Source organism: Poecilia formosa, unplaced genomic scaffold (assembly GCF_000485575.1).
Source record: "Poecilia formosa unplaced genomic scaffold, Poecilia_formosa-5.1.2 Scaffold157, whole genome shotgun sequence".
NCBI lineage: Eukaryota > Metazoa > Chordata > Actinopteri > Cyprinodontiformes > Poeciliidae > Poecilia > Poecilia formosa.
Window position 1 is genome coordinate 986,917 of NW_006800096.1, and position 14,352 is coordinate 1,001,268.

General features: G+C 38.6%; 1 protein-coding gene across 1 annotated transcript in view; it reads left to right on the forward strand.

The window, feature by feature from the left end:
• Positions 1 to 14,352, forward strand: part of LOC103146371 (ATP-binding cassette sub-family A member 1) — a 209,605-nt gene that overhangs the window by 64,906 nt on the left and 130,347 nt on the right. Inside the window, exons 11-15 of the mRNA XM_016677511.1 lie at positions 592 to 731; positions 1,464 to 1,580; positions 6,413 to 6,610; positions 11,520 to 11,725; positions 12,423 to 12,599. Of these exons, the coding sequence (XP_016532997.1) occupies positions 592 to 731; positions 1,464 to 1,580; positions 6,413 to 6,610; positions 11,520 to 11,725; positions 12,423 to 12,599 (838 nt within the window). The remainder of the gene's footprint in view (positions 1 to 591; positions 732 to 1,463; positions 1,581 to 6,412; positions 6,611 to 11,519; positions 11,726 to 12,422; positions 12,600 to 14,352) is intronic.

The window sequence follows — 14,352 nt, forward strand, 5'->3', positions numbered from 1 at the left end:
CTCCACAAACTTCACAAATTTGAAGGATACTTGCGCGAAAGGACGAGGACTGTCGTTTGTCGTCGTAGGAACATCATAAAAATGTTCTTTCTCTCTCCCAGTTGGCCTAAAAATTCATAATTTAGGAAGGGGTCATTTACCTTTTCACATAACCAGGTTGGTTTGGATAGCTGTTTTAATTTTAACCTGCTTTTTGTATTTACCCTGAGTCTTTAATATTAAAACTTAATTCAATATTTTATTTAAATAGGCCTCAGGTTTATGCCAACTCTTAACACTGGATAGTTCTAATTAGTAGTTGTTAATATCAGACTTCTTTTAGCAATAAAGAAGCTTTTTTTTTTGATAGTATTTGTGTTAAAAATTCAAAATCTGTAAAACATTCACGCCGGATGAACATTTTTTTCAGAAGCGTTGCGTATCAAATTAAAAACACACGGTTTATGTTCACAAATTATTTCTGAAAAGACGAGAATTAAACGCTCACAAATGCAAGACGGCTACCACATGTTGAACTCCTGTTTGTCAATGTTCTCTTGGCCTTTGATTTGACTTTCCCAAACTTCTCCGCTCACCTCCTGTCTTCCGCAGATGCCTTTTGTCAGAGTCTTGTCGACACCCTGGAGGGCACACCTGGTCTGCGCTACATTTGGAGCACCTTCAAGCCATTATTGCAAGGGAAGGTCCTCTACACACCTGATACACCTGCTGCTCGCCTCCTGGTGAAGGAAGTAGGTTCAGAACAAAGAGAGAGAGAGAAAAAGCAGGTTATGTTATTGGGTTTTATCCCTCCTGCAGATGCAGGCTGCATTTTATATAGCTGGAAATCAGTTTTATTTGGAGTATATATATTCGAATATATTGTTTGGTGCATAATTAATTGTGACTAGAGGATGCTTTCTATTTGTATAAAGCCTGTATGTCACACTTTACTAATGGGGCTGAAGAAAAAAAAAATCAAATATGTAGACTTGAGGCCTTTTTAATGAATGTTTTATCATTTCATGACATGATTTTTCTCCAAGAGATCAGCAGAATTTCAGGCGAAACAAACTCAATGTGAAGGGTGAATTTTCCACAGAGATTGTATAATGAGGGCGTGCAAAACCTGCCAGCTTCCCAGCCACCGGCCCGGTGCTCTACTCAAGCCGACCCTTTTCACACCACACACTAAATGCTTACAAGTCGGTGTTATAGAGCAAAAACAAGAATTTACTTTCACCCCCAGGGGCTTTGGGGGTCAGAAGCAGGATAAGAAGTGGTTGTGGAAGGAGGTTTTAGTGGAGTTGTGACGTAATGAGTTCCTCCTGAGAGTGAAATTGTAGAGCACTTTAATGCATGTGTTGGCTTCTTAGTGCCTCCCATTGAGAGGAAGGAAGGATGAGTTGGAGTTTTTTTTTTTTTTTTGCTAAACATTGTTTGTTTTTGTTTTTTTTTTTTGTGTATTTTGTTTTTTGTTCCAGGCAAACAGCACTTTCAACTCCCTGGCCATGTTAAAGGAGCTGGCAGATTCTTGGGATGAACTTGGCCCACGTGTCTGGGATTTTCTGCAGAATAGCACTCAAGTCAACACGCTGCGGGTGAGGCCCAACGAAGCAGATCCACACCGAATTACCGCTGTCCTGTTTTGTTTTGTTTTTTCTCATTTCGCTTAGGTTATCTGAAAGGTTTTCTTCGTAATTTCAAGGTAAAAGAGGAAAAAAAAGTGTACTTTTTTGACACGATTAAAAAAAAAAGTTGTGGTTTTTTGTATTGCCTCTTGTATAGGCACAAGTTGATCAATTATGCATCTATCTATTTATCGTATATACCTACTTGTCGCTGTAGGGTGCCCGTCTCCAGCAGTCATTGCTAGTCCGGCAAAATGCAAAAGAACACAGGACAAACAAGCACGTGCACTCACAAACTAATACTTACCTACAGATAAATTATTATTTTAAAGTAGTTCAGATCTTTGTAACAGTTACGCTGACCTGTAAGTTGTTGCTACTAGATTTTAGAACAATTGCATCGCTAAAAAATGAATAAGTACTATAACTAACTATAAATCTGTAGTTTTTTTTATATACTCCAAATCACAAGATGCCTTCTTTTAAAAGACGAGAGGCTTTAAAAGCCTGATTCTTCCTGGGGCCAGGAAGCACAGAGCCTGACAGCTGACTGAATAACGCAGCTGTGTAGAACGAGAGGAACTACTACAAGGTTCATTAGGCCGGATGAAACTAAGCACCGTTTCTGGCATCTCATTAAAAAGGAGCTGCATGAAGTAAACTTTTAGATGTTTTACAAGTGTCTTAGTCTGTTGTAAACCTTAAAGCTGAACATCTATCCATACCAAATTGCAGTCTGTGGATGCCTGAAGGAAACGGTTTTAAATGACCAATTTACACTTTGCAAAAAACCCTGTCTACTTTTGTCTGCAATGGGTTTGTCTTGGCATTTAGTCCCGAGTCAAATGACAGAGGAAAATTACCTAGCAGTTGCTTGCTTCAGCAGAGATGTAAAAAAAAAAAAGGATGCACATATGAGGGCACTTTCTTTAGTTTTCGCCGAGTCTCGTGTGCTTGGAAGTGCAGGCCTGTTTTTGTTTTTTTTCTCTCGCCACACAGTCCAGAGTTTTTTTTTTTTTTTTTTTCTCTCGCCACACAGTCCAGAGTCTCACACGAGGCCGAGTCTCACACTAACAACAACAACAACAACCCAGGGATCAAAAGATGAGCAGGATCAATTTTAGCAGCCTGCACTGCATTGTCTACAGCTCTCTCTCTCCTGTAGGCCCTACTCCTGCAGTTCAGTCAAAAATAATGAACAAATTGTCTCTGAAAATTGTTCTTATCAGCAATTGGGTTCCACTCCAGCCCACGGGATGAAATTCTTTTGTTCTTAAGAAGTGTAAAGGCTGTTCTTTTTAAGAGAAAATAGGAATTACTTAACGTACATCGCCGGTCAGATGATTACATGAACTCAGCGTTGGCATAAATTTGGTAATTAAGCATTTTACTGATGATCCATTTAAGTCATTGTTTTTGCGGAAAAAAACAAACACACACACACAAGAATAGGGTGCACAAGTTTGAATTAATTGTAGATTGTAGCTACTATACATGTTCAAATTCTGTATTTTTTTTTTCTGTTTTATTAAAGTATCAATGGAAAAACCACTACAATTATGCAGTTGTTACAAGGATTGGCATATTTTTCTGTGGAAAAATAAAAAAAAACTAAAATAAGAGGTAGGTGAATGAAGCTGCAGGTGAACATATACATGCTGTGTGCATCAATTTGCAGCACCTTCTGTTGGGTACGGAAACCGAGGGAGAAAAGTAATTATGGATAAGTGCAGGATAATTCTCATCCTGGCGGAGGGGATTATCCAGCAGAAATAAAGGTTGCAGACTCTTCGCCACCACTTCTCTTTCCTCCTCCTCTCTTGCTCTTTGTTTGCCTCTCGCTGTATTTCCTTGACACTGACATTACTCCGGTGTCACTCCAAATGAGCTTATAGGCAGCTGGAGGGAAGCAGACATCGGGAGCTCCATATAGCAAGGGTATTCATTACCCTAGCCCTAACCTTTACACAAATGGACCTGCAATCCTCCTTTGTCTTCATTTTCTCCCAGCCCGGCTTTATGCCCACCGCTCACTATGAAACTTGTGGCTTTCAAAGGTTCGTCATCTCTAGAGGTCCCTCAAGGTTACAGGCTGCTGTTTTACACCAGTATCTTCAACCATTGCGTCTAGAATTAGGGATGAAATATGTCACGTCTCATCAGAAATGATAAAATAAGCATCGCGAGACATATATTTGAATCACGGTAATGTATTTGAAGCATGCTACTCAAAGGTAGACAATGGTGCCATATAACGGCCAGGACCAGTGTCTGCAAACATTCACTCCGGTGCGTCCTTCTGGAGACCTTTTGACCTTCTTGGAAAATTGTACAGCCACCATGCGGATCAAAGGTTTCCGTTTCTTTTAGGAAGAAAAGCAAGCACATATGACTTTGTCACCGGAAGGCAGTCTCATGACAAATAAGTTCATTTAACACTTGACCCGGGAGGTTAAACTGTGCATCTGCAACAATTTTGGTTCAGATGCCACAGAACATTAAGCGGTGGACGACCCATTCAGACACAAACTTCAGCTGAACAGACGCTTTAACGGCTACTCTCCGTTTGACCGGCTGATGCTCCTACATGACGTAAACCAGTGAGGTAAAGAAAGTAAAGGTGCAAACTCTTTTGATGCTAGAAGCTATGGATCACTACAAATTAAAGTGATATTATGTAACCAGATTAAACTGTAACATAAAGCGGGGAAAAAAGGCACAGATTTCACACAAACAATACTTATTTAGCAAAGATGAAGAAAAAAATGGAGTACAGTCCATGACTCGAAGGGCTGAGACCCACGTTAGCAACAATAAGTCGTCGTGCTTTCTTCGACCATCTGTCTTAAACGTCATTCTTCTTGGAATTATGAAATTCTTTCATTCTTTCTTTGAATTGCTTCAGTTGCGTTTTGTGAACATTCGTTTCGTCACAGTACCTTTCAGGTCCTATCAGTTTTATTCATGTGGAGGTCAAATCATTACCCATCTACCACTGTGCTTCACCGCTGGTTTAAGTGCTGCGGTACATCAGGTTTTTATTTTGCACTGCAAAAGTCTACTTTGGTATCACTTGTAAAGAGAACTTTGGTCCAGAAGAGCAACATTTATTCAGATGTGGCTGTTTTTTTTTTTTGTTTGTTTTTTATTAGTAAGGCCTCCACTTGGTATTCCTCAAGCTAGAATTGTTTTGTCGTTAACTGCCTGGACATGCAATTTAATATTTAACGTTCCGAATGTGGCTTGTAGAGTCTGAAAAGGATAGTTTTCTCTAAACATTTCATGTATTTACCATTTAGGCGAATTGACTGCAACATCAATTCCTGGGAAGTTAGGCAGATGCCATTATCTTATGGATCGTTTGTCTCACTATGTCTTGATAAATTTAGAAATTCTTTTCGTTTGCTTTACTTATTAAATAATTACAGTATTCAATCTGCTATGCGCTCTTACATTTGAGATTCGATTTTTAATCATTTAAGAACTTGGTAAAAATAATACAATTTTATTACATCCTAATGCATTAAATCCTAAACTTGGGTGGTCAGACCGTGACGACAAACAGTTTTAATCATAATTCCACATCTGTAAAGATGACCATTTATTTGGATATTGCATGTTTTTAATGTATCAACCACACACACACACACACACACAAAAAAGCTAAGATATATTTCCATTTTATTCCTAAAGGTTACACAGCAGAAACATTACTTTAATGTGACACGCTGTTCTTAGGTTTGGCATAATGTCATGAGAAGTGTTGGTGCTGAAATGCCACCGAGCACACTTGGCAGAAGATGCTTGAATGTCACGTCAGGATTTAGCGCAACAGATGACCGTTGCTCGGTTGATGTTCAGCTCAGTTTCTGCACCAGAACCTCGTGCCTATTGGCTTTGAAACATAATAGTTAGCTGTAATGGATTTCCAAACTACATCAAAATACAATGACTTGTAATTAATCGGGCGGTCAGTTTCTTTCAGGTTCTCCAGCAGAGGCCTAATTTTAATGGTTCTAATGATTGTCCGGCAGCAATATAGTCCCTTCGTTTTATATGAGAGCTGTGTAACACTTGGGGAGGAGGAGGGAAATGGTTATGGCTACTAAGTGAAGGGCATCACTTTTAAACTAAAAAGGTGGGAGTAGAACGAATGCATTATTAAAAAACTTTTGTATGAGGGACATTTAAATGTCTATATCACTGCTCGGCACTTGTTCCCACTCTGAGCCGCATATCAGCTTTGCTAATTTGTTGCATCACCGAAGCAGCTCCATCCTTTTATGTCAGGTTTAGAAGGAACGATGCACACGTTTTCCCCTTATCCGTGAATGAAATAATTGTTTATGGGTTCTCGATACGCAACAAGATTTGATTAGGATTTATTTTTACTATTGAGAAAGTGTTATATTTTTCTGCTTTTTTTCATACGCAGTTGATCGTTGTCCAGATCTGTCAACACACAAACGTGTACAAGTCAATAAATTCATCATCATTTTAGTGAAAATGATGAAAGACAACTTTTCAAGCTCAAAATTCTGACAAGATTGTAAAAAAAAAAAAAAAAATCTTGTGAGAATTTTGAGCTTCAAAAGTTGCCTTTTGAATCCACTAAAAAGTTAAATCCAGCCCTACTTAAATCTGACCTGCCTTTATTTACCCTTCATTAGAATATACCCCCACAGTACTGGACCCTGTTAGTCCCCCATTAATATTCATTTTTCTTCTCACTGCCATCTTTGTGCCTATAACAGCTGACAGCTGTAGCCTAATCACATACATCTTCTTGGTGTCAAAATCAGGCTCTGCTGGCAGATCCCATATTCGCAGCTGCCCTCAACCAGCGGCTCAGCGGGACAGGATGGACGGCCGAGCTGCTGGAGAACTTCCTGTACAATGGCGCTCCAGAAGACCGTCCGCCCGGCACGCTGCCCTACGACTGGCGGGATGTTTACAACTCCACCACTGAAATCCTGAAGCTCCTCTCCAATTTCCTGAACGTACGTAATATAGCTATGTTTGTTTTCTTTTTTTCATTTTGTGCACAGCACTGTACATTTTAGAGATTTCTCTGCCTTTTAGGTTTCGAAACTCAATTCAGTCAGGAAAGCTCCGGCCTGTTTGGGCTCGGACACAGTGACTCAGTGGGAGTCCTGTGCTGTTTGACGTCTGGACGTCGGTGGCTGAGTTTGCAGGATTGAGCCTGTTCTCGTCAGCCTTGTGCGTAATTCTGTGCAGGCTTCATCGGATTGGGATCTGGAGAGTTTTAGTACGGATCAGTGCCTGTGGGTTCATTAGTGTTTTAAACCCTTTCCTGAGCAGTCTTTTGTGATATGCTGGGAGACGATACTGCCATTGCCACTGTTCTTTTTGCCACAGCGGGGTCGTAATTACAAGACGCAAGAGATTTCGGGTTTTTTCAAGGCATCCTCATGAACAGTAAGAACCCAGATTAAGATCGCAATATGAGGTTAATGCTGGTGTATTAGTCAATTTAGATACTTACTTTCTATAGCTGGTTGAAATTGTAGCGATCTAACATAATTTACTAGATCATGTAACTAAAGTAGAAGCGCACTGCTAAATGGCATACAACATTTTTCATTCCTGTTTGTCCACATGCCACAGAAACCCAAGACAGGTGCACAATAGTTCAACAGCAGCAATAAATGTGATTTTGTAGCCTGCATTGCAGGCACCAATAGACAAAGTTTTAAAACATAAATAGGCATGGAGCCGGTAAGCACACTGCAGTCGTCTTTGTTTGTTTTTGATGCATTATGAAGAAGTAGTTGCTAAATAATTAAAAAGAAGTCCTTAAGGGGCCCGGATGTCGAAACCCAGTAAAACGGTGGCCACAGTAATAGTTTTCAGATATCCCTCGGACCACCAGACAAAATAAAATGTTTTAATTAACGACACGTTTGAAGACACTTTTAATCACAATGTTGTTGCTTACCGACAGCTTCAAGCAGTAACGTGGCACTTCTTAACCCTCCGTAAAGTCAAAAAAAACTTTGTACTAAGATTATTCGAGGCTGCAGCATCAGCTTCCTTATCGGCATCATTTCTCTTTTGCTCTGTCTTGAGAGAAGACAGAGTCTTTTGGATCAGTCATGTGTCTCTAAAATAATTGTCGGTTTACTTTAATTTATCTCTGAATCTTTTTGTTCGCAACTGTCTCATCCGTCATCTGCCAGAACATCAGGGGTGCCACAGTTTGTTAGCCGGGCGCGTTAAATCTAACACGTCCTTGTTTAGCTCAGCACTTTATTGTTTTCCAGCTCTTTTGTTGCAGGATCTATTCACTGCTATTGTTCGCACCGAAATCAAGGCTGCAGCTTCTTGAAATATCCCTCCATCTCTCTGCTTTTGTCTTTTTTTTTTCTTTTTGTGGAGAACAACCTGAAGAGGATTAGTGCATTTGCTCATTAAACTCTAATACCTCTGACTTAACAAACTGTCAAGATCTGTCGCCGTAGCACATCTATGATAATCATATAATGAAAGCACTGTCACAGACTAGACTGAAGTAAATGTGAAAGGCCATTAAACAGGCCGCTGTGTGTAAAAATACACACATAATACGGTTGACAGTGATATATTGACAGTCTATAGCAGTAGATTTTTTTCTCTCTCTTTTTTTCTGTGCAGCCAATATATAAACCCACTCATAATAATTCACCAGCAGGTAACATGGTAGCGCAAGTCCCCTGTGGTATACCGTACATAATATCGCAACCCGTTTTCTTAGTCGAGTTTGTTTTCAGTCCAAACACATAACAGAGCTATTCTAGCATATTTTCTCAGCTTTGTTCACTCCAGTGGATACATGCATATTTATTGGAATTACAATTTTTTTTATAAGCAGGGGAATAAGTTGACGTAAAATTATCCTTCATAATACACCATTTGGTCAAAGTACAAAAAAAAAAAAACATTATGTAAAGTCATTTTGTTTAATGGTTCTTTAGAGCAAAGTGGAATGCTAAAATAATAGGCAATGCTTAAAGTGCAGGTACAAGAGAAGATTAAAGCACTTTGCCGACATCTAACATAAGTAACACATTTTTATGAAATTGCAACTAAAGATTCAAACCCCAGCATAACCCTGCTTTAAACTTCTATAAAGGTTTATCTGTAACCCATCTGTTGTGTTTCTTGGTCTTAATGATGCTACAAGGCCTTCGCAGAACAGCTAAGCTTATTAAATTAAATTCGAGTTGACTATTTATTATGTGACTTCTGAAGGCACTAACGCCTGATTTCATTTTTGGGGTATCAAAGTAAAAGAGGCTGAATGTAATGCATAGCCGCACACTTTTCAGAATTCTCGACGAAGACCGCCGCTATACTAGTTCACAATTTGCTACAAATGTAATTTTACTGTTTAAAATTTATATTTGTTGACAGATTTTTAACTAAAGCATGGCCACATTTTGGCAGGAGGTGGTGATGATATCAACAATATTAAATAAATAATAATGGAAGAATTGAAGAACATCCTGAGCGTTGCTGAAGAGTTGCCCTCATAAGCCGGTGGTTATGTTTTTATCTTGTGTCTCAAATGCCCACTCCTCTCACCTTCATTTTCAGTAGCATGAACATTTTTTGCATGTTAGCGTAGGGCTATAGTCATGTACTTACTTTATTTAAATGGCTTGTTTAAACAATGCAAACAGCAGAAATGTAAGTACCATATTGCTGCACAGCATCCCGCAGGATAACTACAAAAAGATCCTTCAAAATAAAAGACTTAGACGATCTTAAACGCATACAGAATAGTCCCTAAATTCATGCATAATTGCACATTTAAAGGCAGTGAATGAAATTACTTCACCCGTCCTCCTATTTTGTTAAAACCATATTGAGCTTTTGCTGGAGCAGATAAAATAATAATTGCCACTGCATCATTTGCATCCCAGGGAATAAACTCAATTAGTTGCTACTAATAACCCTGGTCTGATGCGCACAGAGATTAATACACTGCTTCAAATGAATGCTTTTTTTTAATAGAATAATATTCAGTGTAAGCCATTGTATGAGCTGCTGGAGTTTTTTTTTTCCACACCCCACCTCCCACGAGTATACAAGTTTAAAGGATAAACAGCAGATGTGATGGTTCACACTTGCACAGCCTCTTGACTAGAACATTGGCTGTAACTCATCCGGTGTTTGTGTATCCCAAGGAGCTCAGCTCATCATTTAAATTAGCAGCCATGTTGCAGCTATGTCTAAACAACTGCGTGTGTGTGGTTTCGAAGAGAAAAGCAGAGCTCTCAGCACGGTCTGGTCTTTGTTTTTTTTGTTGTATCAAGCTGGAGTCAGCTTGATGACATAATTTTGCTGAAATTTGGCTGCCAGCCTGGTGGTCATTGAAAAACAACAAGCTAAATAAAATTCATAAACATCGAGTTTGTGCCCTCTAGGAGCGTCTTGGCTGTTTGGACTGAGGTTAACAAAGATGACAAAAGAACAGAGTAAACAGACTGGAGAGGCTCTGAGGGACTTGTAAATGCAATAGATGTAAATTTTCAGGCGTGTAGGAATATTTCTCTCTTAGGGGGTGAATAGGGTCAGTTTCATAAAAAAAAAAATTTTACACACTGAATGCTGCTATAAAACACCTTCTGTGGTGTGTGTCTGGTATTGAGCATCATTGTGTAACTTGTTGTTCAAAGATTAACGGTGACAATAATCCCTCCGAAGGAAATGTTTAATCACATAAACATAAAAAATAGGATATGCCTTTAGCCTTAGCAATATCAAAATGTGGATAATTGATGTCTAATCCAGTTTAAATATTATTTTAGCTGATCCAGTGTCTGAAACAAGGCTGTCTTTTTGTGCTTAATGGAGATTGAATTAGTCCAAGATTTTGGGGCTAAAAAAAGTCACATTTTTATGTTTTCGTGGTTAAAGTCAGACGAAAAATGGCCAAAGTAAAATGTCCACGGATATTTTTCTTTTAGTGGTGTATAAATCACAGTTGGAGGTAATACCATATTGACTTTGAATCCCTGTCACTTTTAATGTAAGTTTTACAATAATGCATTCAAGTACAAACTGGCAACTTTTGAGTATACTCACTGGAAGAGGGACAGTGCTGAAAAAAAAAAAAAAATCTGTAAGATACCATAACGGACTTCCTCTGAGATTCCTCTTTCAGCAGCATTTTAGCCAAATAAAACATCCACTTATCATGTCAAGGCTTAGATAAATGCATTTTGATGTGTTAGAATGGCCCAGTCAAAGTCCAGATGTTCTGCAGCACGCAGGAACTGGTACCAGAATTATTCAGCGCATTGTCTTCCCTACATTTTTCCTCAGCCATTATCCAAACTTTTGGCCCATCCAACTCTTCAGTGCCCTGTTATCCTCTCTATTATGTACAGAACAAATGGAGTAGCTGTAATATTTTCTGCCATAGCTTGATATAGAATGCAGGCTGCTGGGGGGGAAAGAAATGATAAAACTATTGCAGCACCGAGATGCGTGGACATCTGTCAGGTGTGGCTGCCTCGCAGGATGGCTAGCTCATTATCGTCTCGTGAAACGAGGGGACAAGACTGCAGAACAGGGGAGTGTTACCAAGCCTGTATCTCATTTGCCCGTCTCTACTGAAGCCCAAAACATGTTCCCACCCCCCTGGCAGCTCCGGATAATTTGAACTACACTCTGTGTGGTTTAGTCAATAGCTGTGTGAATAGCTTTTTTTTTTTTTTTCCCCCTCCTAAAAATCCATCTGCTGCTCTTCTAATGAGGTTATTCCTGCCTCAGCTTTATTCCCTCGTGTGAAATCCAGAAGTTTGAATAAAAAGACAACCGTTCTCTGAAAAAAAACACAGGGGTTATAGTAAAGTAAGAATCTTTCTTTTTCCTTTTGGTTTTCTCTGATTTTGTTGACAGTGTCTTGATCTGAATAAGTTTGAAGCAGCCGCGACAGAAACCCATCTGGTGAACAAAGCCTTGGAGCATCTGACAAATGGCACATTCTGGGCCGGAGTTGTCTTTACGAACCTCGATCCAGACTCAAGTCACATCCCTCCTTATGTGAAGTACAAAATCCGGATGGACATTGATGAGGTGGAGCTCACCAGCAGGTTGAAAACAAGGTATGGGCTTCTCTTATGACCTCTTTCTTTATCTGCTATATAAATAAGAATAAAGAAAGATGCAATGCATAAAGAAATTACACAACAATAACAGAGAAATGGCAGAATATATAGCAAGACCTTCAGAACATAAAAAAAGATCATCAGAAAAGATCACCCCCCCCCCCACAAAAAGCCCCAAACTCAAACACCCAAAGAACATGGCATTAAAATGCCGCTTGTGGTTTTGGGAAGAAGTTACATCTCAACTTCCTCATGTTTTTATGTTTATGGCTTCTGGCCCACAAAACATTAAAACAGATTTTGTTTTTTTTAATTTTGACTGCATTTTAAGTGAAATTGATGGGGAGGGGGGGATTTAATTATTCTAAATACGGAAACCTTGTGTCACTTACCTTTTGTTAATCAGAGAACTGACGGCAGCCAGTTCTGTCTAGTATAGCTCCAAGTATATATGCAACGGTAAACTTTTTCTTTTAATAAATAAGATCAAGATTTAATCCAGAGGAGGAAGATTTATGTTCCACGACACCAATTATTATTATTATTATTTATTTTTTTTTCTTTTCAGAATAAGCTGTTTATTTTATTTCATTAATGACTTTCAAAATAGTCGGGATAGATGCCTTGCTGCTCAGTTTGTGGTTTACTTGCCCTTTCAAGCAACATATCATTGTCTGACTTTCTTTTTAATAAGGTCATGGTCTCCTGGAGCCAGGGACAGCTCCTTTAACGACCTGCGCTACATCTGGGGAGGCTTTGCCTACCTGCAGGACATGATTGACCACGCTGTTGTACGCCTGCAAACGTCAAAGTCTCAGCCGCTCGGTGTTTTCGTCCAGCAGATCCCGTACCCTTGCTTTGTCGATGATGCGTGAGTACAAATGCTTTACTCTGTTGCCATAAGCGTGCCATTGGAGATAGAGGAAGGATGTTTTCGAGGGGTGCCGCTTTACCCACTTGAGGTGCTTCTCGATGTTCCACATGGCTAAATGATGGTCCTATTAGTTACTAGTTACCTACGTACTTTTAGATTTCCCTGCAGAAAAAAATGTTTCAGTTTACCTATCATGCCTTTTTTTTTTTTATAATATGTTTGCTGTTATGCTTGTGTCCTATAGCATATATCTAAAGAAGGGAGGGAATTTAGATATAAAGTATGTTGAGAGTCAGCAAGGGAGGTGGAATCAAAGAAGACAGCGAAACAGCCCCAGTAAGTTAAAAGCATTGATTTTAGCCAAACCACGGGAAGTTTCCTTATAATTAGGTTGTGTTTAATTATTTAAGACACAAGTCAGAGTTTCAATTCTTTCCTGTATCTCGTTTTCTCCCAAGTGCGCCGTCTTCAATTTCTTTATATGAAAATAACACATTTCTGCTTCTTTCAAATAAAGTGCAATACCTGACAGAGATAATCTGAGTATGTCAAACACGATGAAACCGTGAACTCGGCTCTCCACCAGAAAATAGCGAAGAAGAATTTCTGGCCATCAGCTCACGACCTTATTCAAAATGCATACAGCTTTGGAAATTGGAATATGCCACAATTACTTCACAGTTTGATGGCAGTTGTCGAAGTCAGTGCTGGCTCAACTAGTTGTGCTTGGTTTGAATAGCTTATTTTTTCTTACTAACTGAAATCATGATTTGAGAAATGTTAAAATTGGACAATTTTGAATTTGCCAAGGCTATCTTTGGCTGGTAAAATTAGTTTGATCTGAAACATTTAACTGTGACAACAAAAAACACAACAAAACTAAAAAGGAACAAATACTTTCTCAGAGGACTACAGGTTTAAGAAAAGAATGTAAAGGTTAAACCCTAGTAGAGTTGAGTAATTTTTCTTTTAATATTTTGTATGTGTCGAGTCATTTTACTTTAGTATCTTTATTCACTCTAGTAATACATGTCCTCCTGTTTCTCTAAGGTATAAATATGACACAGTGGTCAACTTCATACAGCTTTTAATGCTACATGTGTACAGTGGCGTTTGAAAAACACAACAAATAATTGCACAAAAAGGCGTCTTACACCTTTCCAGAGATCAGCTCTTTGCCTGTCCAGAGATTTGGGACATTTCTTTAAATTATTAACGTTCAAAAATACTCTTTTACTTCTAAATTATTCAGAATGACAGCACAGAAAGGAGGAACCATTAAAACACATAAAGTCATGTTTGTGGAAAAAAAAAACAGTTTTTCAGCCTCAATTATTTAACCAGGGAATATGATAGACGAGGTATGTTGACGTTTTTGATGTTTTAGTCAATTTCTTGTTTTTGTTCTCAGAAAAACCAAATACCTCCTTTTACTTTAGCGATTTAAAAAGACAGTAAATGATACCATCTGAATGGAATGATACAATCTTGCTTGCTTAAAAGGGAAAGTGAACATCATGTAAATTTACTAGATTGGGATGCACAGTCTAATTTTCATTTGAAATACTAAAATGCACAATTATTAAAATTACACAATCACAAAGGGGGAATTAAATACATTAGAAAATAAAAACAACGCTGATATTCAACAGCCTTATATGCATCAAATAATCAAAACTGATGCTTATTCTACAATCTGATGCTTGTTTTTTTTAAAGTAGATATACAGCAACATCCTAGAATAAAGTAG